Below are 26,855 nucleotides of genomic sequence, written 5' to 3' on the forward strand. Positions count from 1 at the left end.
AGTCTTGCTCCTAGAACAGGGCCCCTCCACTTTCTCAACGTGGCGGCCTTGGCAACACATCGTGGAAAAGGAGTTGCTAGATGGTGGAAAGCAGCTCCCTGGCAGGGAGAGGGTCTCGGAGCAGGATGGGGGCAGCCTGGGTGGGGGCCCTGAGAGAGGAGGCAAGTGAGAGGGAGGGTCTGCATCTCTGCACCCCAGCTCCCACCCCTCCTCCACTGCTGCTTGATGAGGCAAGAGGCCCGTAGGCGGAAGCAGGAAGCCAGGAGGGACTGCGACAAGTCCCACTTCCTGCCTCACCCCAGAAAAGGGGAAGGTCCCAAGTGCAGTGTTCACAGCCTCCCATAGACCGGGTGAGGACTGGGCAGGATGTGGGGGGACCGACTTCCGCCTCCACACTCCCCTCTCCTGCACTAGACATTCAGAACGGGTGGAGAGGCTGTGGGTGAGGAGACAGGGGAGGAGAAAGGCAAAGGGGAGTGTTAGCCCCAGGGTTGAGCAGAAATTCTGCACTACTCCCTTGGGGCTCAGAGAGTCCAGGTAACTTCCTTAGGGTCACAGACCTAGTCAGTAATGGAGACAAGAGTTGCGCCCAGGTGGTCTTACTCCAGAGTTTATCTAGAAGAAGAGCTTCTGGTGAAATTCCTGGGCACCCCAGATTCTAGGATTCGAGGACTCAGAGCTCATCAACAGCCTGGAGAGGGCAGGTTGCCGCCCCAGGGTCACAGAGTGACCCTACGGTAGAACAAGGAAGGACTGCGTCCCCTAGCCCCAGGGTCTCTGGAGGCAGGAGGCAGTGGCTAGGGAAAAGCGTCACCCCTCCACCCCTCCACCCCTCCACCCCTCCACCCCTCCACCCTACCCGGCCCAGTACCTTGGCCCCGAGGCGCAGCTGGTCGATGGTGTTCTCGGCCTCGGCATATTTGGTGAGGAGCTTGTGATAGTCCTCCTGCGGAAAGGGGGGCAACGAGGTCACACACCAGGCCTCTGACTGTGAGATTTCCCCCCACCCCGGGAACCCACTCCCCAAAGGGGGCCTCTGGGTGCCTCGGAGGGAAAGGGCTCGGTAGTGGCAGTGCAGCAGACCCCCGCAGTGCAGACCCCATGGCCAAATTCTGGAGGGTCTGAGGCCACAGGACCACTCAGGCACCCACCTGCCTATAGCCCCGACAGCGGCGATGGCCTCAGGGCCAGCTCACTGCGATGCATAACCGGTCACAGAGAACCTCAGCTACTTGCCTATCTATCTGAACTCTGCCTGCGTGTGTCTTCCCCATGGCTCTACTCCCAGGAGTTAAGTAATATGTGCTTAGTCAATATCTCTGAATGGCTGATTGAATGAACCATCTAAGGGTCCACTGGTAGGAAAATAGAAGACTTGAAAATCACAGTTGCATTTACTCAGAGTTACAACCTGCCAGAAACAAAACGGAAGTGCTTCTTAAAACAAGTCCTTACAGAGGAAAAGCAAAAACAAATGTCACTGGTCACCTTTGAAGAAGGCCAGGGAACCCATGCATTGTTCTGAAAACTGGTCCTTAGAAGGACAGAATCCAGCATTTCTCCTGTCTTTCCCATGTGAATGAGCCCTTGGTAACCAAATAGTTGATGAAGGAAAGTTTTATTTTATAGAAGATTTCCAGCAAAAAAAAAAAAAAGCAGGGTACTACCACTCTGTCGCCCTCAGTGAAAGCCTGGATCAAGGTAATGGCCATCAATAGTCAATATCACAAATGAGACCAACAGGCAGTTTACGCTTCCTGAAGGCACCACCTATGATGGACTCTTGCCAAAAATCCCTACCCACATGGAACTACGATCGGGGGGAAATAAGCAAACGACTACAACCTGGAAACACCTCTAGTTCTAACTGGGCAAAACACAGGACAAAGAGAGGACAAGGAGACATATGAAAAGATATCAGAGGGTGTATCATAAAACCCCAGAATGTGGGAGACTCTGCAGGACAGAACTGGTTCCTTTAACAGATAAATTACACTGAAGAAAGAGATTTGGCAGAAAATGCAAAGAAGGGACTTCCCTGGCATCCCAGTGGTTAAGACTTTTTGTCTTCAAATGCAGGGGATTTGGAGTTGATCGCTGGCTAGGAAGTTAAGATCCCACATACCTCTTGGCCAAAAAAAAACCCAATAAAGACTTTTAAAATGGTCCACATCAAAAAAAAAAGCAAAAAGGCAGAAGGTGATGGTGAGAGACTTGAAGGCACAACAACCAATACCTATCTGAGCCGTGTTTGGATCCTGATTCACACAAACTGAAATAAGCCATTTATGAGACAAAGGGGAAGATCTGAATACTGACTGGATATTGGTTAATATTAAGGAATTGGCATTAAGTTTTAGGTAGGCCGACGATTATCTTCAAGAGTGATTCCTTATTGTTAGACATACACACTGAAATATTTGAGGGTTAAATGATTTGATGCCTGAAATTTGCTTCAAAATACCCCAGGAGTAGCAGGTGAGAGGTCGAGGAGGTGAGGCCGTTGATGAAAAAGGTAGATATGGCTGTGTGATCGGGCTTCGGGGGTTCATCACTGCTATTTTCTCTCTTGTATGTTTCGAATTTTTCTTAGCAGGACTTGAAAACAAACACAGCCTATCCTTACAGCATGAGTGCAATCACTGCTTTTTTTTTTTGAACAACAGGCTTGGGAGTATCTTCATCGCTGGGGGTGCAACACTCCCATCACGAGCAGGGGGCTCCTGGTTGGCCCCCCAGATCCCCCAGACCCCTCCCCACCCCGTGCCAATCCTATCCAGCCTCCAACCCACACTAGCAGGCGCCTTGGTGTGGAAGTGAGTCAGGCTTACCTGGAGCTGATGGACAAGCTTGGTGGCTTGCTCGGGTGTTTGAAATTCTTGGGGCACCCTGGTGATGGGGTGGGTAGGAGGTGGGTTCTTTCCAGGGCAGACGTCTCCACTGCTCAGCAGCACCTCTCGCACAATCTCGGCAGGAGACTTGAAGATCAGTGGCTTGGCAGGGCCCTCGGGCAGCCTACTGTGGCTCCTGGCCTTGGGGGGGCGGTAGCTCTCATCTTTGGGGAACTTCACCCGGGGTCCCACCTTGGAGAAATCAGGGAGCGGGTAGTTCAGCCGCCCCCGGCCGTACTTGGGGGCATCAGAAGATGAGTGGCCAGCCAGAGTGGCTCCCGGCCTGGGGGGTGGCCTGTCCTGCCGAGCTGGCCTAGGGGAGGGGTTGGGAGGGCTGATGGAGCCGGTGAATCTGGAAGGGAGTGGCTTAGGTGATATCCGTATCTGCTTCCAGGACTGGTCCCCCGGCTGAGGGCAGGAGAGGCTGCTGTTTTCTGTCCTCCATCTATCTGCAGGACACTGGAGGCTCTGGGCGAGTGGTGCTGAGGATCCCTGGAATTCCGTGGGCGTTGCCAGAGCAACACTTCCTTCAGTTCTGTCATTTGGGTTGAGGAGGTGGTGGCTGGGGCTCTGGGGTGAAGTTTCTGCCAGGGCAGTGGGCTGGGGGACATCAGTCTCTCCTTCCCAGGTAGAATCCAGGTTGTCACTGGGGTGATTTAGGCTCACAGTCCCACTGCTCCAGGACCTGGGTGAGCTGAAGTCAACAGTTGGGTTGACCTCAGAATGTTCTGGAAGTTTGTCTCCACTGGCTTGTTTGCTAGAAGCTACCCAGCCTGCAGGCTGACCCCAGTCCAGAGTGGTGGGGCTGGTGCTCCCATGGCCCCCTGAGCTGAGATAGGTCTCATACCCCAACCTCGGGGAGCTCTCTCCAGCTTCCTGGACCTCAGGACCTTGCAGAGCCTCACTTGGATCCTCTTTGGTCATGTCCGATTGAGGATCCTGCTGGGGAAGCCAGCTGAGAGGCAAGTTGGAACTTTCTGGGCTGTCCTCATCCTCTTCTTCAGACTCTGGAAAGACACGTCATGGCTTCATATACACGAGACCTGGACTCACCGAGTCCCATTACCTAGGTCATCTCAACCCCTGGGCTTTCATTTTCCTAATATGGGGTGATGGCAAGAAGCCCAGTAAATCCCCCCATACGGCCAAATACTTACCTAATACCTCCTCTGGTGGTCTCAAAGGTCCTCCAGCCTCAATCCTTAAACCTGGTTGTCCCCCTAGTGTTTCCTGTCTCAGCAAATGGAAACATCACCCCATCCAACTGCACAAGGCAGAAACCTGCAGGGTGTCTTTGCTATTTCCCTTCCCCTAAACCCCACAATCCAACCTGTCACCTGCTCCGGTCCTGGTTACCTCCTAGGGTGCTCTCAAACTCACCTACTGCCCTAAAGTCTCTTGCCTGGACCCCTGTAGCAGCCACTTAATCATCGCATCCTCCACCTGAAAATTCACCAGTATTTTCCTCTTGTTCCCAGGACAGAGCTGAGCCTTTAACATGGGCTGAAGGTCCCTGTCTGCACCCCCGTGAGCTCTCCTGTTCCAGCTCTTTCCACGGTCCCTCTCAGTCTTTCCCTGGTCTAGGCGTGCCACACCCTCTCCTGCCACAGGGCCTCTCTACACGCTGACCTCTCTGGTAGGGTCCTCTTGCCCTCTCTTTGCCTAGTTAACTCCTATTTGTCCTTCACACATTAGCTCAACCTTGACCTCATCAAGGCAGTCTTCTCTAACCTTCCTAACTTCGGTCAAAATCTCCCTTTTATAGGCTTTCACATGACTGAATACCTCTACGTGGAAATACTTATTACAGTGGCAGCTTTCTATTTATTTATGTGATTGCTTCATTAATATTTTCTTCCCCCACTGTACTGTAAGCTCCATGAGGACGAAGATACTCTCTGCTTTTATTTACTATTGTATTTGCAGAGGAACTGCTCAATATTGGTTGACAGAATAGAAAGAAGAAGGAAGGGAGGGATAAAAGACAATAATGCATGCAAAACTCCCCCAAAATGGATAGTTGTTGGAATTATTATACAGTAGGTGCTCAATATTCATTCATCCATCCTACTCACCCACCCTCCCACTCATCCATTTGTCACCCACTCATCCATTGATCTGGAGAAGGCAATGGCACCCCACTCCAATGTTCTTGCCTGGAGTATCCCATGGACAGAGGAGCCTGGTAGGCTGCAGTCCATGGGGTCGCTAAGAGTCGGACACGACTGAGCGACTTCACTTTCACTTTTCACTTTCATGCACTGGAGAAGAAAATAGCAACCCAGTCCAGTGTTCTTGCCTGAAGAATCCCAGGGATGGGGGAGCCTGGTGGGCTGCCGTCTATGGGGTCGCACAGAGTCAGACACGACTGAAGCGACTTAGCAGTAGCAGCATCCATTAATCCAACCATCTATCCTTCCAATAATCCATCCATCCACCTATCCACCCACTCACCCATCCCTCATCCACTCACCTACCTATCCATTCATTAACCATCCATTTACCCACTCATCTACCTATCCATCCATCCATTCACATATCCACTACCCACTCACCTATCAACCACTCACCCAATCATCCACTCATCCATCTATTTATCCACCTATCTGCCTATCCACCCACCCATCCATCCATACATCCATCTGTCCATCTATGCATCATCCATGAAGTCAATGCTTATTGAGCACTTACTCTATCCTAGACCCCATGTCCGCCTCTGGCACAGATCCCGAGTTTCAGGAGATACAGTCTGGGTACCACCAAGCACAGACTCTCTGCTCTGGCAGATGCACCTTTGCCATAATCCTTATGTCACTCTTTGCTCCCCCATGCTCTTTCCTCTAGCCTTGGCATTTCTATATCTTTCCACTCCTTAAAATTTCCTTTAGCAAGCCTCTCTTGTTTACAGCAGATTAGGTAACTTGCTCATGCAGTGGCTCAGAGCAGTTCTGGACTTGGAAGCAAGGTCCCAGCTATGAAAGCAAGTTAATCTCTGCTGATGGGGAACATGTGGTGGAATGAAGAGGTCGGACTTTGGAACCAGGCAGCCGTGGGTTCATTCCTGGCTTTTCTGATCCCTCACAGGGCGCCATAAATAAGAAGTTGACCACTGTGGCGGTCTTTATCTGGAGGCTAGTCTCTCCTACTGGCAGAAGGCGGTGAGTAAAGAAGGAGGCACGGTTTGTGCCCTGCCCAGCCCTGTGCCTGGGACAGAGTAAGGACACAGGATGTGGCAGCGGCTGTTACATCACAGCAGGGGGCACCCACGTGACCTCAAGGAGAGATCCCATTTGCCATTCCCTGAGGAGAGCTCAGAAACGGCTCCTGAGTGGGTAGCTGTGGGCAAACCCCACTTTACACAGACCCAGCCTGAGGAACCTGGGGTCACTGCACAATCTGCCGTCGGCCTGATGGCTTCTCTGACATCCATGAGGGCCTACCTGATTGCAGAATCCTAAGATGGGGGTGTCTCACTCAAACTCAAACGCAGTAGGCACAACGTAATCAAGCTCGATGGTGTTATTATTCCCATTTCACAGATGGGGAAAATCAAGCTTCAGAGAGGAGAAAGGACTTGCTGAGCCAAGCTAGCAATTTAGTCTCAGTTGTTTTTGATGCAAAGAGAACGGTTATTTTAGAAAACAAGGGAAGCCAACATTCTCGTTGCTAACTGGGATTTTAAAAAATTGTAAAAATGGGCATAACCCCTGAACCAGGCAATTAAAATCATCAAGGTTATCATCAAATCAGGTGCACAAAGATAGACTAATGCCGTATCTCTGCGTTATTTGTAACAGCAAAAAACTAGACATTACCCAGTGCGCAGCAGTAAGAGGATTGGCTCAACAAATTACAGAATACCCACACCATGGAATTCCTAAGCAGACATTAGAAATGATTTGTGGAAGAATATTTGATAAGCTGGGAAAGTGCTCATATCTGTTAAGTTACAAAAAAGCAAGCTACAATATAGCTTGTAGAATGTTCTATATTCATATTACATATATATATATTTTCACACATATGAAAAAGGGCAGCTATCTGGATAATGAGTAATTTTCAGTCTTTTTCTATTTTGGTTTGTATTTTCTGATTTTTCTGCAATGGACAATATTGTTTATATAATTCAAATCTTTAAAAAAATTTAAATTATAGGCTTCATTAAGTGGATAACAAACAATGTCTTACTATATAGCACAGGGAACTCTGCTCAATGTTATGTGGCAGATGGATGGGAGGGAAGTCTGGGGGACAAAGTATACATGTATATGAATGACTGAGTCCCTTTGCTGTCCACCTGAAGACATCACAACATTTTTAATCAGCTATACTTCAACATAAAATTAAAAGTTAAAAAAAATTTAAGCATAGACTTCATAGATTTTAATTTAAAAAATTCTGAAACTCCACACTCACTTCCCACCTTCCTCCCACTAGAAGGTGGGATGTTCAGGGTACCACTGTGGCATTGTAGGGGAGTCAGCCTCACCCGCTTCTAAAGACTCTTCAGATTCGGGATCCTGGCACCCAGCAGGCTGTGAGTCTGGGCCCCACTTCAGTGGCTGCAGGCACTGCTGGGCCTGGCGGAAGTCCTCCAGGAGCTCGGGGCTGCTCGCGGTGGGAAAGGGTCCCTCCTCTTCTGAGCTGCGTGTGCCACTCTCATCAGCATCCTTTCCCTTTTCAGCCCAGGCCCAGCGCCGCCGCTGGGGCCCCTTCCCCAGGCCCGGCTCGACCCAGTGGACCTCTGTTCCAGAGCTGGCCATTGGGCCTGGCCTGCGTTTCACCTGGGCCCCTTCATCTTCAGGAGGTGGAGCTGCCCCTATGGGCACCAGAGTCCCCACTGGCCCTTCTCAGCACCAGCCATCCTGCTTGTGGCCTGTTGGGACACAAACAAAGGGAGACCATGAGTCCTCGAGCTCCCTCCTGTCTTCAGGAGCAGGAATCAGCAGCAGGAACTTTGCAATCAGAAGCCCTGGTTCAGTCCTGGCTCCAGCCCTTTGAAGCTGCGTGACCTTGGCCCGATCATTCCACCTTGGATTCCTTCATGAGTAAACCTGGGGTAATAATTCTTCTTTCTCTAAAGAGTTTGGTAAAATGCCCTGAGATACAGGATAAGGAGCCCAGAGGTCAGCAAACGGCAGGGTTCCCTGTGTGCCGTGACCGTGGGCCAGGGTCCCCATGTGGGCGCTGGGGCACAGGCCCTGTTCACGTGAGAACTGAGAGCCCAGAGGTAGCAGACAAACAACCGCAATTACAAATCCAAGTGAGAGTGATGGGGAAGCCCAGGGAGGGATCCCGGGGGTCCAGAGCTGGCCCAGGAGGTCAAGATATAGGTCCCATGTAGAGAACGTGTCCTCTGGGAAACTTCCTGAGCCCCCTCGGGAGTGAGGGAATGGTGAAAACAGCATTCCGGTACCCCAGATAATTGAAAACAGGTACTCAAATGAATACGTGTGCACACACTTTCCTAGCAGCACTGCTTGTAACCGCCAAAGGGTAGAAACAACCCAGACGTCCACCCATGGATGAATGGACCACCGAGTTGTGGTCCATCCACACAGAGGAATATTGTCCGGCCACAAAAAGGAATGAAGCGCTCACACACGCTACAGGGATGAACCTCCAAAACAGGATGCTAAGTCAAAGAAGCCCAACACAAAAGGCCACACACTGTATGATTCTGTCCTTATGGAAGATCCGCAATAGGTGAATCCACAGAGAAAGAGACTAGTGCTCTTAGCTGGGGCAGAGGGGAGTGACTGCTGAGCGGACATAGGTGTCCTTTTGGGGTGATGAAAATGTTTTGAAACTAGATAGCAGTCGTTGCACAACTTCATAAATATACTAAATGCTGCTGAATTGTTCACTGGAGAGTGGTTAGATTCGTGTTGTGAATTTCACCTCAATTGGAAAAAAACAAAAAGAGCATTCCAGGCAGAGGACCATCAAGTACAAGGGCCCGGAGGCAGGAGGGGCACATGGACATGGCTTCCTGATGGCGGTGCTGTTTGCGGGCAGGGGCTGGGGCTCTGAGAACAGACAGTGTGGGCCTGAGATGTGATGACCAGACCCAGGGGCCTCCTGGGGCCTGTTCAGGAATTTGCAGCATATCCCCGACTTGGGAGAGCACCCAGAGGTGTGGTTACAAGTTTCACTCCGGCCTCTTGGGGAGAATGAACCAGAAAGGAGAGCCTGGCTACTGAGCGAGCCATGGCAAGGGAAGGATGGCTGGAGAAGGGCTCCTCACCACCTGCCTTCTCTCCTCTCTTCTTTTCCCTCTTTTCTTCCCTCCCATCTCCTCTCCCCTCCTGCTATGGCCAACACCCCCCAAACACTCCCTCTGAGTCCTGGAAACACAAAGCTGGCAGAGCAGTGGCATGGTCCCACCCAAGGGGCTCCTGCAAAGGACCCACTCTGCAGATGGGGAAACTGCAGAGGACCAGAGCGTGAAGGGGCCTTGCCTGAAGCCGTGCACAGGTCAGGATAAGGCTGTCATGAGACGTCACCTTGCAGTTAGGGTAGTTAGGGTCCTGGCTCTTCCCTCCATACCCTGGGGACAATGAGAATAACTCCAGGCCTCTCAGGACAGATTTATCTGTGTTTGTCCCTGCAGCCTCATGAGTGGTCGGGTCCTGGTCAGAGCCTTGGTTTTTACCGTTGAGAAAAGCCAGCAGGCAACAATTTCTCGACAGAGTTCCCCAGGGATCAGCTCAGCCCAAGAAAGGCTGCCGCCTACTCAAGGGCTGGCGTAGGAACGGGGAATAACACTGTTCCCTCTCTGGTCTCAGGGTCCTCACCCTCTTCCCCTGACCCAATTGTCTTCCCTCCTCCTCGAGTTACCCAGATCACCCTGTAAGCCTCTGCGTGATCCCTACCACACAGGCTGGACCCTCTCTGTGCCGGCCCAGACAAGACGCTTTACTGCCCGTTCTCAATCTGTTCTCACCCCAAACAGGTAAGGAGGTCAAAAGAAAACTAGTTTTCAAATGAGAAAACTAGACCTCAGCATGGATTGGTGACGTGGCCGAGACCACCCAGCTGGTTAGTGACAGCAAGATTGCAACTGTCGCTTGCGGGCACAGTGGGGGAAGGAGAGGGCGGCTGGATTGAGAGCGTGGCACTGACACATGTATATGACTATGTACAAACGAGACCACCAGTGGGAAGCTGCTGTGTGACACAGGGAGCTCAACCTGGCGCTCCGGGACAACCCGAGGGGCGGGACAGAGCTGGGCGGTGGAAGGAGGTTCAGAAAGGACAGGACCTGTGTCTACTTACAGCTGATTCACGTTGTTGTGTGGCAGAAACCAAGACAACATTGTAAAGCAGTTATCCTCAAATCAAAGCAAAAAAAAAAAAGAATTTGTAACAATTGACTTCGGCCCAGTGAGGGGCCAATTTTTTTTTTTTTTAAATCACACACCATTAAAAATATATTTGCTCATATACCTAGTACATATGTATTTCTTATAACATTATCCACATGACTTCTCACATGAACACGTTAAAATATATATATATATAATTGAATTTTTTAAAGATCCAATAGAAAACAAATGTTTGAAAAGGAAGTTCTAATCCTTGCTCCTTATACTCTCTTGGGGGGCCTGTACCCCCTTGGAAATTCCTGATAACTTCAGCGCTCATACAAGAGGCAGATTCACTTTGCTGTATAGCAGAAACTAACATAACAATGTAGAGCAATTATACTCCAATTAAAAATAAAAGACAAAAAGAAAAAAACAATTTACTTGTTTTGCCTAATAGTAATAAAAACTCAAGGGAAAAAAAAAATCCTCTAAGAATGCAGAGCCTTAGGTTGACCCAAAGAGAGCTGGATTCCAGAGCCTGGGACAGGGCCCAGGAATCTGCATTTTAAACAGCTCTTCAGGCAAGGCCCATCTTTGCCCTTGACTAGTATTCTTGCCTGGAGAATCCCAGGGACAGAGGAGCCTGGTGGGCTGCCATGTATGTGGTCACACACACAACTGAAATGACTTAGCAGCAGCAGCAGGCCTTCCGGACCCTGCTGCTATGGCAGGTGTAGGAGGTACTAAAAGCCGCTGCTTTTCTCTTTTTGAAACTTCTGCCAAGGAAGGGGGTGGGGGAGGCATGTGGGGCTTTCTGATGCTTTAAAGGGCTTTTTTCTAGCTGTGCCACAGAGCAGCCCGCCCAATCAGAGGGGCCTTGGTCGCACAAAGAGGAACATCCTGTCTCTTGGGATGACTCAGTCATGGCAGAAATCTCACTGTGACCAGGGGTAACCGCCTGTCAGAGGCAGCTGCGGTCACTGGCTGGACTTTTGCATATGTTCCCCAGGCCCCCAAACCTGTGAGCCTTTCGTGAGCAACACCCCTGCCTTTTGCGCAAGCCACAGGCTCCAGGACCAGTCGGTCAGCCAGTCAGTCAACAAACACACATGAGTGCCAATCACATGAGGACTTCATGCTGGGCCAGGACAGTTTTTCACTAGGCAATCGAGAAAGAGAAGCAGGCAGGGGTCCAGAGACAAGCTTCTGGGCTTGGTGCAGCTGCTCCACCTTGAACAGCTGGGCTTCGCTTTTCTCACCAAGATGGAGAAAACGCCACCTGCCTTTCAACCGTGGGAAGGGGCACCCTATGAGGGTGGGCTGGGAGGTAAGAACTTGGTTTCCTGGTTGACTTGTTGGCTTCTGAAGACCACAGACTCACAACTCTCAACCCCCTCCTCCTCCTTGAGGTCCTACTTCATAGTAACAAAGATATTAATACATATTGAGTGCCCAGTGGGTGCAAATTAACTTGAAAAACAAACAAACAAACAAACAAACCCTGGGACTTCCCTAGCTGTCCAGTGGTTGGGATTTATTTCACCTATCTAGGGTGTGGGTTGGGACCCTGATTGGGGAGCTAAGATCCCGTGTGGCTCAAGGCCAAAACACCAAAACATAAAACAGAAGCAATATTGTAACAAATTCAATAAAGACTTAAAAAATGGTCCACATCAAAAGTTTTTTTAAAAAAAACCCAGCCCTGTGATCTACTGTGTGCCAAGCGCTACACCATACACGAGGAATAGACATGAGTAAAAGCGTTCCAAAATTTCAGATGAGGGTACAGAAGGGCTATTGTTGCAGGGAGCCTGAAACTGGGCCTGAGAGACAAAGGATTTGGAGGAAGAAGAATGAGGAAGGGCATTACAGGCAGAGGGAATGGTACAGGCAGAGGTACAGAGGTCTGAACGGGTGAACAGAAGTTGACTGAGGCTACGGCAGGGGCCCCTGACTCCTCAGGCTGGTTCTAGTCGGCCTTCTGAGGGCACATGGCAGCTTCCGAGGGGCGGTGGGGTTGGGGGGCTGAGCTCAGGAGAGCCCCAGGAGCACTGAGCCTCCTCGGGAGCTGGGCTGTCCTTGAGGGGCCCTGCCAGCCCTGGGGGAGCTAGCCCCAGAAGGCAGCGCCGGCCACTCCCCGCGTCTTTGGTGCGCCGCCTCCCTGCTGCTCAGAGGGTAAAGCGTCTGTGTACAACGCGGGAGTCCCGGGTTCGATCCCTGGATTGGGAAGATCCCCTGGAGAAGGCAGTGGCAACCCACTCCAGTACTCTTGCCTGGAAAATCCCATGGATGGAGGAGCCTGGTGAGCTACAGTCCATGGGGTCGCAAAGAGTTGGGCATGACTGAGCGACTTCACTTTCCTTTCCCTGCCACCACGCCACCTCACGCCTGGTTCTCCTGAGGGTCTGTGAGTCCCTTGTGGTGTCTATCCACTTCCTGAGGGGCTCAGCCACCCCCACGGGGCTTCTCTGTCCCCTCAGTCCAAAAGTGAAGACCCTTCCCTTCACGGCTCCATCCCCAGGTTCTCCTCTGCCAACTTCAGCTGCACAGCCCACCTCTGCCCACCTACCTTGCCCTCCAAAGCCCTGTACTGTCCAGCCAGGGCTCTCCGAGGCAGCCCCCCACCACACCCACCCAGTCCCTGACATCTCCCAGATGTAGAAACCGAGCCGGAGGGAGGTGGCCAGCTTTCACAAGACCTCACAGCCCGGAAGTGTGGCCAGTGATTGAAACCCAGGGCTTGTGACTCTGAAACCAAGTCCATCAGACTCGGTGGGCAGTAAGAGAAAGGGAAGGAACCCCCCTCCGCCCTTTACCAAGTGGCTGGGCCTCTCCAAAAAGACAGGGCTTTTGAGCTCACAGCCCTATACTCAGCTGCCCTCCGTGGCTAGTCGGCAGGGCACAGACCTGCTGTTATCAAGGTGGGGGTGGGGGGGATGTCCTGCCAGCTGTGTAGAAACTAGTTCCCTGAGGTCCCCAGCCACTTTCCACACTGGATGTGCCCCCTGCCCACCAGCGGCAGTAGAGGCCCAGGAGAAAGAGGAGAGATGCCCCTCGCTGCTGTGGACTCTTGCTCCACCAGTCTGAAGGGCTGGGCTGGGTCTGGGGGCCCCTTCCTGGCTTCTCTCCTTGTCCTTGTGCAGCAGAAGGGCCACTCTTTAGTGGGGACCCCACCTCCCACTGTATCCTGGCTGCTCCCCACCCACGCATCATGTCTGAAGCCCCTTAGCAGCCCATGGGACGAACTCGCCATGTGCAGAGAAGAAAGAACTCCCTAGGCACAGAGAGGGACCAGCGCTTGCCCAAGTTCACCGAGATCAGAACCAGAGCTCAGGCTGGGATCCAGGATTCCGAGGCTTGAGGAAATGTCCCCCAAATCCACCCCTGCCCCTGGGGGCTGGGCTCCCGAAAGCCGTAGAGAAGTAATACGGCTGCCACAGCTGCCACTTCCTGGCTGGGCTGGTCCAGATGCCTGGACTGTCCCAGAGAGCCTGTGACTGGCCCATCCAGGGGGAAGGCGGCTCCTCTGACCACCCCACCCCCCGGCCCCCCGTCCTCCTCCGCTCCCTCACCTCTCTCAGGCTCCACCACCATCCTGCTGGCCCAGGCTCAGGGGACCTGCATGTGAGGTCTTTGTTCCAAACCTGGGGAGCCCCCTGTCTCCACGGCACCCTGGCCCGCCTCCAGGCCGCTCTGCCAGCCCCAGCCGCTGCTCACAGACAAGCATCGCTCCCCACCTCTCCCCGCCCCTGCTGTGGCTGAGGCCGCCTTGCCTCGGCAGGAAGCGCCCAGCCTGATTTCCTACAAGTGTTTCTCAGAAGGAGGGGGTTTGTCTGTGTGCAGAGTAAGAGGGAACAGAGGGAGCTTAACCCCTTGCAGGCCCTCTGTGGGTTGGCACCGTTCAGGAAAGGACTTGAAGAAACTTCCAGTGTCAGAGCTTGGGACCATCTCCACCAGAGTATACAATGGGGACAAAAAAGCCCAGGGAAGGTCAGAGAGTTGGCCAAGGTCACACAGCATGCTGAGCCTGGAAGGAGGCCTCCAGCAGCCTCAACCCTCTAAGAGCTTTCTCCACAGCCCCTACTCTCCAGATCATGACCTTGTTCGAAGCCCCCTCACTAGGGCCCAATGCCCATCTGTACAATGGGAGCCTAGGCTGGGATTGGATGGGAACGGGAGCCAGATGCTTGCTTGGCACCCTTTCAGCCCTTTGCAGCCTGTGGGATGAACTCATCATGTGCTGATAAGGACACTCCAGGCACCAGCGTTTGCCCAAGTTCACTGAGATCAGAATCAGAGATCAGGTTAGGATCCAGCTAGGATACTCTGGCCTGTCTGCCAATACCTCAGGGAGGCTTCCAATACCTCAGGGAGGCTGCAATGATTCCTGCCATCCCACCCACCATCCTCATCCCAAGCTGGGCCTGTAATTAAGAGGGATATTTTCCAGGCATCATGGAGGTAGAGAACTGGCTGATTGCTGATCAAACTGAACTTCACTGGCAGGGCACAAGACAGGCTAAACCCTGGCTCCACTAGACATAGACAGTAAACAATCACGGAGAGAGACAGACAGGGTGACATGAGATGAAGATCCATATCCCAGGCTGCTTTCAGTAACACGGATGCCTAGGTTCACCCAGAGTAACAGCATCAGTCTTTGGGCATCAGTGATTTTAAAGTGTCCCAGGTGACTGGAATGTGTGGCCCTGGTAGCCAATCTGTGGGTCAGAGGGTCATGTGTTGGGGCAAAGAGTTTGGGGATGGCCAGGAGGGTCTTTGTGAGAAGGTGACATTCAAACAGGGGACCAGAAGGAAAAGATGGGCAGGAGTAAGCCACAAGAAGGGCTGAAGGTAAAGTATTCTGGAAGGATGAGTGCAGAGGGCAAGGTGGGAACCAGTGGGGCTTTCCCTGGGAACAGCAAGTGTGTGTGCAGAGCAGAGTGAGCCAAAGTGGAGAGGGGTGGCCTGTGTCCGTCCCCTGCAGTCTGTGGCTCCTAGCCCTGGCCCTGCCCAGGATCCAGGGATTCTGATTCAGGAAACTGAAAAAGACACTGTGGCCTCTGTATTGTCCAAAAAGCCCTCTGATTAGTGCTGCTGAGCAGCCGGGTTTGGAAACTACCCAGGTAGGACAGAAAAATGTATTTTACAGACGGTTCGGACCTGGCTTCAAATCCCAGTCCCACCTCTTTCTTGAGAACTCTGTGACCTTTGAGCCTTCACCTCAGCCTTCCAAGCCTCAGTTTCTTCATTTATAAAACAGGGATAAGAAGAATAGCCACTCTGCAGGACTGCTGCCAAGATCCAGTGAGGTAACATTTGCAAAGTGCAGAGCCCCGGTGCTTGGAACATGCACGCGAGAAGGAATGAATGAATTCTCCCAAGGTCAGTTTGTATCCGGCAAAGCTAGAACCTGGTGCCCTCATCCCAGTAATCACCCCATCCCCTCCCCTGCCTTTTTCTCACATCTGGGGGGCGGGGTCTACCCGCAGCCTCAGCCAAAGGTGGAACGGAGCCAATCCCTAATAAGGCTCCTCCCTGCCAGTTCTGGTGACCATGTGGGCCATTGTGTGAGGGGCGGGCTCCCCTGACACCCCGTCACTCACTCACTCTCTCCCTCCCTGGCCATTAATTCAGGCAGCACTGCCATCAAAACGCCAGGTGGCTGCTGCTTCCAGGCACGCTGTGCAGCCCCTAAATAACCCGCCACCCCTAACTTAGAAGCAGGCGCCGAACCCCAAGGGAGACAGCCCCTGTGTGCCCTGTTCCATCTCCTTGACACCCCGGGCTTACCAACCCTTCTCCCTGCCTTTGCTTGTGTGATGCCCTCTGCCAGAACACCATCTCCAACTACAGGCCGAATCCTACTTAACCAACCAAGCCCATTCATTATATGGTCACCCTGGCACCTGCCCTGGGCTTCCTTGGTGATTCAGATGGTAGAGAACCTGCCTGCAACGTGGGAGACCTGGGTTTGATCCTGGGTCGAGAAAATCCCCAGGAGAAGGGAATGGCAACGAACACTCACTTTTCGAACCCACCCTTCTGTACGAAGCCTGGCCCCCATCTTTGACTCAAGTGCGCAGGCCAGAACCGACCACCACGCTGGGTACTTCCCTCTTACACCCCATAACCAACCATCATCAACTGCTAGTGATTCTATTTCCTAAATCTCACTGGAATCCATTCCGTCACTGCATCCCTACATGGCCTCTTGCAACAGCATCTCCTGGAAAGCCCAAGGATCTCTCCAGGCCCTTCCAAACACTGTTCCAAGTGCTCTTCGCAAAACGGACGTGTCCAAACACAGCCCTTCTCTGCTTAAAACATTGTGCTAAGCTGCCCACTATTCTGAGAAAGAAGATGAAACTCCACAGCTAGGCTGCACTCCAGCCTCTCTGTCCTCAGCATGCTTGGGGAACACGGGGGGCTCCTTGGTGTCCCTGGGACAAACGTACAGTGCCCCCCCTCTTCACTCAACCCCACTTCTTCTCCCTGGTGACTTGCAGTCACCCTGCAGATCCCAGAACCATGTGCCCTTTTTGCGGACTTGCCAATTGGAATTAGACGTTGGGTCTGCTTCCCAGGTGCCTATGGTGGTAAAGAATCTGCCTGCCAATGCAGGAGACATAAGAGACGCCGGGTCAGGAGGATCCTCTGGAGGACGAAGTGGCAACCCACTCCAGGATTCTTGCCTGGAAAATCCCATGGACAGAGGAGCCTGGCAGGCTACAGTCCATAGAGTTGCAAAGAGTCAGACGTGACTGAGCACGGTCTGCCTGACACCTGGGAGCTCTGTGAAGCACACCACTACCCAGCGCCCAGCACAGACCCTGACACTCAGGAGAAGCGCAGCGGATGCCTGCTGGCTGAACTTCTGAATCTAGCCTGTCGTCCCAGCCTTGTTTGTGGCCCTCACAGCCACCCAGTGAGGCTGACGTGACATCCCCAGTTTACAGGTAGGTAAACAGAGGCCTCAGATACTCAGATGACACCACCCTTATGGCAGAAAGTGAAGAGGAACTAAAAAGCCTCTTGGTGAAGGTGAAAGAGGAGAGTGAAAAAGTTGGCTTAAAACTCAACATTCAGAAAACAAAGATCATGGCATCTGGGCCCACCACTTCATGGGAAATAGATGGGGAAACAGTGTCAGACTTTATTTTTTGGGGGCTCCAAAATGCAGATGGTGATTGCAGCCGTGAAATTAAAAGACGCTTACTCCTTGGAAGGAAAGTTATGACCAACCTAGATAGCATATTCAAAAGCAGAGACGTTACTTTGCCAACAAAGGTCCGTCTAGTCAAGGCTATGGTTTTTCCTGTGGTCATGTATGGATGTGAGAGTTGTATTGTGAAGAAAGCTGAGCGCCGAAGAATTGCTGCTTTTGAACTGTGGTGTTGGAGAAGACTCTTGAGAGTCCCTTGGACTGCAAGGAGATCCAACAAGTCCATTCTGAAGGAGATCAGCCCTAGGATTTCTTTGGAAGGAATGATGCTAAAGCTGAAACTCCAGTACTTTGGCCACCTCATGGGAAGAGTTGACTTATTGGAAAAGACTCTGATGCTGGGAGGGATTGGGGACAAGAGGAGAAGGGGACGACAGAGGATGAGATGGCTGGATGGCATCACTGACTCGATGGATGTGAGTCTGGGTGAACTCCGGGAGTTTGTGATGGACAGGGAGGCCTAGCGTGCTGCGATTCATGGGGTCGCAAAGAGTCGGACACAACTGAGTGACTGAACTGAACTGAACTGAAACAGAGGCCCCAAGAGTCACAACTTGCCCACAGTCACAAAGCTGGTGAGTGCGGCTGGCGATTCAGACACGCAAAGACCCAAGTCTTAACAGCCATGCTTGGTGCTCACACTGTATATACTGTGGAGATCATTAATAATCCAGGCACCAGAAAATCAGGAGGGGAGCTTGTAACCAGCGAACTGCCACTCACTAAGTCAACGTTCTGACTTTATAAGGAGGCTCTGGTTCGTCACAAAGCCTTTCGGTTTTCTAAAGTGCTTTCTCATCCTTCATAGCATTAGATGCTTGAGAAACACCTTGGGAAATGGGCAGGACAAGGATATGATTTCATCATATGCATCAGGGAAACAGAGGCCCAGAGATGGGTCAGAAGCAAAGGAGCAAACACAAACCTTTGGCCCCTACCGCCAGCGACTTAGCAGCAGCAGCAGCCGGGGCTTGAGCACCTTCATCAGAAGCGCGCCTGGAGGGCTGTGTCTGCACGACCCAGTTCTCAACACAGGAGCCCAGCGAGCCCTGGCCTTTTGTTCCCTCAGCCCCTGGGTCACAATGCTCTAATGTCCTGATGGCTATTTCTCACCCACACTCCCTACTCCCCGCCTCCACAATCATTCTTAAGCCCCACCTAAATGCCTGGCACGTTAATCAGGCTGGAAAGTGAATCTTTTTTTCAAGCCTTCTGGTGCCTCCCAGGACACAGCACAGGACATGGCCCAGGATCCAGACGGGCGTTGCTGGCTGATGTGATGAGCCCTGGACAGTCGCTCCTTTACATGATGTCCCGAGGCCCATGGGGTACCGGGGACCCGCAGGCTTCTCAGCCATCCTGAAGGAAACCATGGCTGTTATTTCATCCTCAGTGCCTTCTTGATCTCTCTCCTTCCCTGGGGAAGAAATGAAAACCCACCCTGAGGTCACCCACTCTTTCCTGCCCAGATTGCTGAATTTGCACCTATCGTTAAAATCCACAGGGGTGAGGAGGCAGGAGACACTTTCAGGAATGGACCCAGAAATGATGGAAGCATGGCTTGGGAAGAGGAGACCTAGTTTCAGCCTGAGTGATGCTGGACAAAAGCTTTTCCCTCTCTTGGCTCTGATCTTTGAGGCTTAATGGGATTCTCTCTGAGGTTATCAGAGTGGCCTTCTGTCATGAAATCTCCTGGGTTTTTTGATCCCACTTGCCCACACAGGCAGAAACACTAAGCTGATGGGAGGCTGTGAGGAGCAGGGGTTCAGGGCACAAGGATTTTGTGAATAATCAGAGGCTTCCAGGGTCTCTCTTGGAAGTTGTGTGACCTTAGACAAGTCACTTAACTTCTCTGAACTCCAGATTCCTTATCTATAAAATGGGACTTTACAGGATCTTTGGTCAATGAGACTACATACCCTAAAACCATGGCCAATGCCTAGTTGGCACAGAACTCATGAATAAATGACTTTGGACATATCTATGAAATGGCTTTATGGCCTGCTCCCTGCAGGACCGAGTTTAACTTTCCTGGCTCTCCTAATATTAGCCATAGATCAAGCTCTGAGTCCTTTACACAAAAGGCAGCAGCCAGCCCTTCTGATCAAGTGGAGAGAAATGCTGCTATCTCCCAAGGATTCTTCTCCCTGTGGCCCCCAAACCTGGTCTGGGGATCACTGACCCAGCTAGAAACTGTGTCCTCACCCTGAATCATTAAGGAGGAGAATAAAGGTCTTCCTCAGCCAACTAAAACACCGGTTATGTAGGAGAGTGTGCTCATATTGAGGAAAACACACTCATGCTCACACACTCACACATACACACTCAAATTTATCTTCCATGGAAAGAGTTCAACAACAAAAAAATGTGCATGTGTGGGAACACATTGCTAACAGCAAAATTTTATTGTGCACCTATTACATAAAGACCCTTCCATGGATTAGAAACTCATTATTTAATCCTCATACCAATCCAAGGAGGCAGGAATTATTATGCCCATGTCCCAGGAGAGGAAGCTGGGTTTGAATCAAGTAGTCTGAAACCAGACACTACCATCTTAATCACTTTGCAGGTGGTGGAAGGGTGGGAAACAACCTCGGTGTCCAATAATGGGATCATTAAAAAGATAAATGATGGTATTTCCACTCAAAGGAATATTATGCAGTGAGGAACAGTCATATTGTAGAAGAATATAATGTAATGCAAAAAACTGTCACATGTTAAGTGAAGAAGCCAATTAGAAAATAATAAATATCTAATTTGAGTCCATTAAAGAAAAACACAGTAAAATATGGAGGGAAGGAGGGAAACAGGAAAAGAAAAAGAGAATTCCTCCAAAATGTTTACAATAATTATTACTAGGTAGAAAACTAAGGCAAATTTACTCTTTTTCCTTATGTGTATTTTCTAAAAATAACAACTATTTTAAGAGTAAAATGAACTTTCACTATTTGGTAAAAAAACAAAGCAAAACAAACACAAGCCAGTGGCGCACAGCTGCGCAGGTCTTCATTCTGATGTGACCTTGGTCCCGACCCTGCTCCGTTTCCCTGCCCGTGAAAGCGGGGAAGGCTGGGCTCTTCCAGGGCCTTCGCAGCTCTGACATTCTTCGGTATCCCCATCCCACACCTCCTCTCTTCCTCTTTTTAGACTCTGACCCTGTGCTTTTTCACATGGCTTACTCATGAATAAATAATACATAGCCATTATGCAACATGTAGGATTATGTGAAGATCACAAAAAGGAAAGGAAGCAATCCCAGCCTCAGCCTTAGTCTAAACCTCTCAGGACACGGCATGTGTCGTCTCATTGGAACTTCATAATCACGCATTTAACAGACAAGAAAAGACCCAGAGAGGTTATACCCTTTGCCCAAAGTCACACAGCACAACAGGGGCAGAGTGGATCTGCACCCACAAGTAAAGCGTTACCCTGCAGATGAATCCCTGATTCGACGGCAGAGGGCTGAAAGTAACCTCCTGACCCCTGAGGCCCCTCCTTGGTCCTTGGCTGTGGTCCCAGGACTCTAAGAAGACTCACAGCTAGGCACCCAAGTCTGGCTTTGGTCACTGGTCCCTCCCCCACAAGAGGCTCAGCTTGGAGTGGAGGATGTGAGAAATGCTGGTGAGGATCTAGGGACGTGGTCCAGGACCACCTCTGGGGGCAGGCAGTCTCTCCCTACGGTCTAGCTGGAGTTTGGCCGACACTTGGCAAGGAAGATCAGACTAAGATGGGACTGCAGGCTGGAATAGAGGAGGGACCAAGAGGTTAAAAACGTGACGACCCAGAGGGAAGGTATGGGGAGGGAGGAGGGAGGAGGGTTCAGGATGGGGAACACATGTATACCTGTGGTGGATTCATTTCGATATTTGGCAAAACCAATACAATATTGTAAAGTTTAAAAATAAAATAAAATTAAAAAAGAAAAATGTGAGAGTGCGGGGGCTGAGAGGCCTGGGTCCAAATCTGGTGGTTCTGATATGTTTCCAAACATATATTCTATAGCCTCATCTACAGATGGAGGGCAACACTGTCCTCAGGGCCTTGCTTATGAGGAAGCATGGCTTGGGAAGTGGAGACCCAGTTTCACTTCAAAAGTTACAGGATAGTGTTTGCCAGCCTTAGCACATGCGCTCAGAAAACCAGGGGCCCTGTTAAAAGGGTGAGATGAATGGATAGAGTAGCATGGAAGCATATACATATGTAAAATAAATAGCTAATGGAAATCCGCTGTATGACTCAGGAAACGCAAACTGTAACCACCTAGAGGGGTGGGAAAGCGTGGGAGGTGGGAGCAAGGTTCAGGAAGGAGGGGACATATGTATCCCTATGGCTAATTCATGTTGATGTATAGCAGAAATCAAACCAATCATCCTCAATCAAGTAAAAATAAACAAATATAATTTAAAAAAAAGAAAAGAAAACCAAGGACCCTGTTAGCTTTCTCCTGGCTCCTCTGATCAACCAGAGCTTCTTCCCAGCTGCCCTGCCCCCAGCTCACCCTCCAATACCTTCAGCACATGCTGCTGGATAAATCTTCTTAGAGCATCATTCTGACCAAGCCTTTCCCTGGTTAAAGGTCATTGGTGGCTGCTGTCACTTTCAGGTTAAAGGCTAGACATTTTGGCTTGGAATTCAGGCTTGTAACAACCCGTTCCCAAGTCAGAGGGCTGTTGCATTGCACCACTCGCATCACAGACTAGCAGCCTCATCTCATAAAAGTTACTTTCCAAAATTCTGCACTTCAGGGGAGCAGTAGTGGGGAGCAGGCCTTGGCCAACTTTGGCTGTCATGCAAAGGCCAGTCTTTCATGACCCAATACACTTCACATGCAGCTCTCTTATTTAAAAACAGCATGGCAGGAGGGGTGGGGGGCGATGGGAATTCCCTGGCAGTCCAGTGACCGGGACTCCATGCTTCTACCGCAGAGGGCCTGGGTTTGATTCCTGGTCAGGGAATTGAGATCCTGCATGCCCCATGGCTCAGTCAAGAAAGAAAGAAGGAAGGAAAGAAAGACAGAAAGGAAAAGAAAAAGCCCTTAACCGTGGCCTTTACTAATTTCTATAATATAAATGCCCTTACTATGGTCAATTTCACGCTACCAACACAGTATCACTGAACACAGCACTAGGAAGAGATACATTCAATCAGCTCTCACCAGATGACACACCCCTGCCACATCCCAAAATAACAGCAGACTAACTCCAAAGAAGAGCTGTGTGACCTCAGGTGAGTGACTTAACCTGTCTGAATCACGAACTTCTCATTTGTAAAATGTAAAACAACAGCACTCATCTTATGGCAACAATGTGAACACTAGTTGATCAACAACAATATACAGGGTACCTACCACGTGGTAGAGCTCTGTACTAGGCACGGAGAGGGTGACTGGGGACAAGATGCACAAAAACTCCTGCCTTCCCAGACTTTACTTGATGCAGTAAAACCGTTTGCACAGTAGCTGGAAGACAGCATTCTGTTTTATTAACGGTCTTATTGTTGTTATGCCTTCCTTTCTGTGGACCTCAGTGTCCCCATCGCCAAACTTAGAATGTAGCCTGAACCAAACTTTCTGTGATGCCACCTCACTTGAGCCTTAAAATGTCATTACCATTCCCATTTTGCAAAGGGGGAAGCTAAGGCACTCAGAACTGAAGCCAGGCTGAGGATTCGATCCAAGGTCTTCTAACTCCCAGTCTTCAGATCTGTCCCACCTCCCTCCGGGACTGAGGAAACACAAAAAGGCCTGGAATTCAGCTGGTGACTCAGCCGGATGCTGAAAAAAACAAAAAAATACTCTTTCTTTCCTACTTCATGGGGGTACACTGAAATGTCTTTGGTGTGTACCACTTTCCAAAATACCCTCTCAGCATGCCAGCCACAGTGCCAGGACCATTCCCAGTCTCTCTGGAAACCCTGGCACTTCTGGTGGACTCTGTGGACTGATGGGAGCTGATGAAACCCCCTTGCAAGAAACAACCCAAATCACATGTTTCAAATGCAAACCTCTGGACTTTGGGCCTTTGCCTAAAGGCCTCACATGGGCATCTTCTCCCTCTTTCTGAAGAACAGAGACCACCCCTGAGAATAAATAATCCTCCAAAGACTACAGGGTCCATCCCCTATTGGTAAGTAAGCCAGACTAGGGCCCCTCAAATGGATAGGTAGCAATTCTGTTTTTTGAAAAAACAAAACAAAACAACAGCCAAAAAAATAAAACCCACCAACTCCAAAGGAGGTGCCTGGAAATGTCTCTTTGGAAGTCCCTCTAAGTATCTAACCCCAGTCCTTCATGCTTCACTTTCAGTCATTTCTTCTCCTTGTGTTCTAGAGGACAGGAACAATGCCCCTTATCACTGCAACCTATCTCGGCTTCTTTTCTCAGCTCCAAAATAGCCCAGTTATCAGCAATGTTCCTTTTCAACTTTCTTAACTTTGAAGCAGACACTTTCCAAATGTAGGTAATGATCCTTGCCAACATGTCATTTCTTTCAACGAAAGCCAGGGAAAGGAGCAGGGAAGAGCCTTGTCCAAGGTGGCGCAGTAAGAAGGCTCCGGCTCTACTAGTGCCAGACCCATCACACAGGGGAGAAGCTAGCTCTGCGTCCGCCCCGCTGCGCGCCCTTGGGCAAGCCTCAGCTCCTCTTTGGGCCTCAGTGTCCCCACCTTCGTAACAAGAGAGGCTGGCCTTATGCCTGCAGTCCGCTCCAGATCCCACCACTGTCACAGTGGCCCACCCTCATGCTGGGCCTTGCTCTACCTCCCTACCCCTGCCAAAAAGAGGAAAAGAAACTTGCGTTAGTTGTCCGGGGAGGGCGCGCGGCTCGGGATTGTCACGCTGCGCAGGTTGTTGCCGGGTGAGCGAATACCACACAAATCCCAGGACAGACAGAGAAGTCCCACCTCCCGGGTAACCACAGCTACACGGGCCACACCTCCAACCCAAACACAGCTATAAGCCCAGCCAAGATCCACTCAGATTCCCTCGGGACCCCTCCCCTCCCTGTGACCAGCCCCAGTTGAAGAGAGAGGGAGAGAAAAAGCCAACGCCCCCATTGCGCGGAGGTGGAAACTGAGGTCAGAGGGTGGAACCGAGGCCGGCGGGGTTTGGACTCGAACCCCATAGCCCATCCAGAGCTCCCTCCCATTCCCGGAGCGGCGATCGGTCTCCTTCCCGAGCGCAGGGGTTTCCACGTGGGAGAGGCCGAAAGCTGCCCGGTCCCTGTAGATCGGAGCCCACCGACGCTGTCCACTGTTCCTCCCCATTTCCCGGATGGAGAAACTGAGACCAGGCTAGAGGCCAGGACCCGCCCTAGACCCACCGCGAACCCCTCCCAGGGTCTCACCTGCCGGCTGCTGCGGCGCGCGGGTGGTTTCCTGGAGTTGAGCGGCAAACAAAGGCCTCCAATCCGGGCGCGGGGCGGAGCGGCGATGTTTTGCATAATCTCGAGACCGGCCTATGACGGCCCGGGCACGGCCCCGGGAGGCGGGGTTTCTGGATGTTCCACCAATCGCTGAGAGGTGGCAGCCTATGTCCCGCCGCAAGAGGTTTGGACGTAGGCTCCAGGCTCCAGGACTGAAAATCTCAAATCTGGGAGATTGCGTGTTCTTCTGAAACCCGCCCAGCCGCAGATGGGAGACTGAGGCGCCTGGAGTTAAGACGTTTGTGAAGGGTTTCACAGAACCGCAGTGAAGAAGAATCCATAAACTCTGATGGCGGAAGCGAATAATAAACACGACAGTAACGATAATAAACTTTTCTAGAGCCCTTATGTGTCAGGCACGGTTGTAAACTCTTCCAGTGTCCGATCCTTGCCTATAAGGTAAGTAGGTATTATCACTACCCCTCGAGTGTATTCTACTCGAAACCATCTTTTAGACAAGCAGGCAAACGCAGGCCTGGGCAGAGATGGAAACTTGCCTAAAGTCCTGCAGTGAGAACGAGACAGAAACAATCCATTGTTCAGTTAGAGTGCTCCGGGAAGGATAACAGTGTAAGGTGTCAAACTGGCCTAGGTTCTCGCCCCAGTTCTGCCGCTCGCTGCCACTGAACTTCAGGTAAACGGGATTCTTAACTTTCACCTCACAGGGTTTCTGAAGGGAGTAAATGAATAAACATCGCATCAGGCCTATAAGAAATAAATCAGCGACAGTAATTTAAAGGGCTCCTCGACCAATCGTATTGCACAGGGGCAAAGGCTTGTAATAGGCCCCGAGACAGGAAGTGATCTGCCCAAGGTCTGGTATCCAGCTGTGTTACAGCACAGTTCTCTTTCCTTTTGGTGGAAAGCTCCTCCCAGTCCCCCAGGTTCGGTGACCCCCTACACACGTATCTAATGGTAATCATAGTAACAGCTTCTATGCACTGAAGCTTTACTCTGTCCCAGGAACAAACATTTTAGCTACTCCTTACAATAGCTCACAAATTATTCCCTGGTGGCTCAGACGGTAAAGCATCTGCTCGCAATGCGGGAGACCCGGGTTCTATCCCTAGGTTGGGAAGCTTCCCTGGAGAAGGAAATGGCAACCCACTCCAGTACTCTTGCCTAGAAAATTCCATGGATGGAGGAGCCTGGTGGGTTACAGTCCATGGGGTCGCAAAGAGTAGGACACGACTGAGCGACTTGACTTACTGACTTACAATAGCTCACAAGTTAGGTTAGTATTATACTCCCAATTTAAAGATGAGAAAATTATAATACCAATTGTATGTGTAAATATAAAAGAACTTATTTACAAAATAGAAATAGACTCATGGACACTGAAAACAAAGGTTACCAAAGGGGAAAGCAGGAGAAGGATAAATTAGGAGTTTGGGGTTAACAGATACACATTGTGTGAGTGCTGAATCGCTTCAGTTGTGTCCAACTCTTTGAGACCACATGGACTATATAGCCTGCCAGGTTCCTCTGTCCATGGGATTTTCCAGGCAAGAATACTGGAGTGGGTTGCTGTACCCTTCTCCAGGGGATCTTCCCAACCCAGGGATCCAACCTGTGTTTCTTATGTCTCCTGCATTGGCAGGTGGATTCTTTACCATTAATGCCACCTGGGAAGCACAACAGATACACACTACCGTAAATAAAATAGATAAACAGCAAGGACCTGCTAAACTATATTCAAAATCTTGTTAATAACTTATAGTGCAAAGAATCTGAAAAAGGATATATATATATGTATGGTGTGTGTGTGTGTGTGTGTGTGTGTTTGTATTTACATAACTGAAACACTTTACTATATACCTGAAACTAACACAACATTCAATTTAAAAATTAACAAATATGGCGATGGAAAAAAAAAATAAGAAATATGAGGCTCAGAGAAGTTAAGTGATTTGCCCAAGCTCACAAAGCCAGGAAGTGGTGGAAATAGAATTTGAGTCCAAATGTCAGACTCTGAGCTCTGGACTGTCTGAGGTGCCTTGTTCTC

The 26,855-nt window shown here is 50.7% G+C and overlaps 1 protein-coding gene across 6 annotated transcripts in view; it reads right to left on the reverse strand.

Annotated features, from left to right (window-relative positions):
* Positions 1-24,862, reverse strand: part of AKNA (AT-hook transcription factor) — a 58,897-nt gene extending 34,035 nt beyond the window's left edge. For 2 of the 6 annotated variants that reach the window (XR_015168748.1, XM_086413858.1), the window contains exons 1-4: positions 13,774-14,002; positions 7,381-7,767; positions 2,832-3,898; positions 872-946 (exon numbers count right to left, since the gene is read on the reverse strand). Coding sequence is in view for 5 of the 6 variants with exons in the window: in XM_086413858.1 (XP_086269984.1) it covers positions 872-946; positions 2,832-3,898; positions 7,381-7,654 (1,416 nt within the window). In the remaining variant the exon portion in view is untranslated. Of the gene's footprint in view, positions 1-871; positions 947-2,831; positions 3,899-7,307; positions 7,968-13,773; positions 14,003-24,223; positions 24,329-24,772 lie in introns of those variants that run through there. The other 4 variants (XM_086413859.1, XM_086413860.1, XM_086413861.1 and 1 more) reach the window with 4 other exon arrangements.
* Between the last annotated feature and the right edge of the window lie 1,993 nt (positions 24,863-26,855).

This window comes from Bos grunniens, chromosome 8, assembly GCF_055505025.1.
Source record: "Bos grunniens cultivar Pamir isolate PY7600 chromosome 8, Bosgru_T2T1.0, whole genome shotgun sequence".
Classification (NCBI taxonomy): Eukaryota; Metazoa; Chordata; class Mammalia; order Artiodactyla; family Bovidae; genus Bos; species Bos grunniens.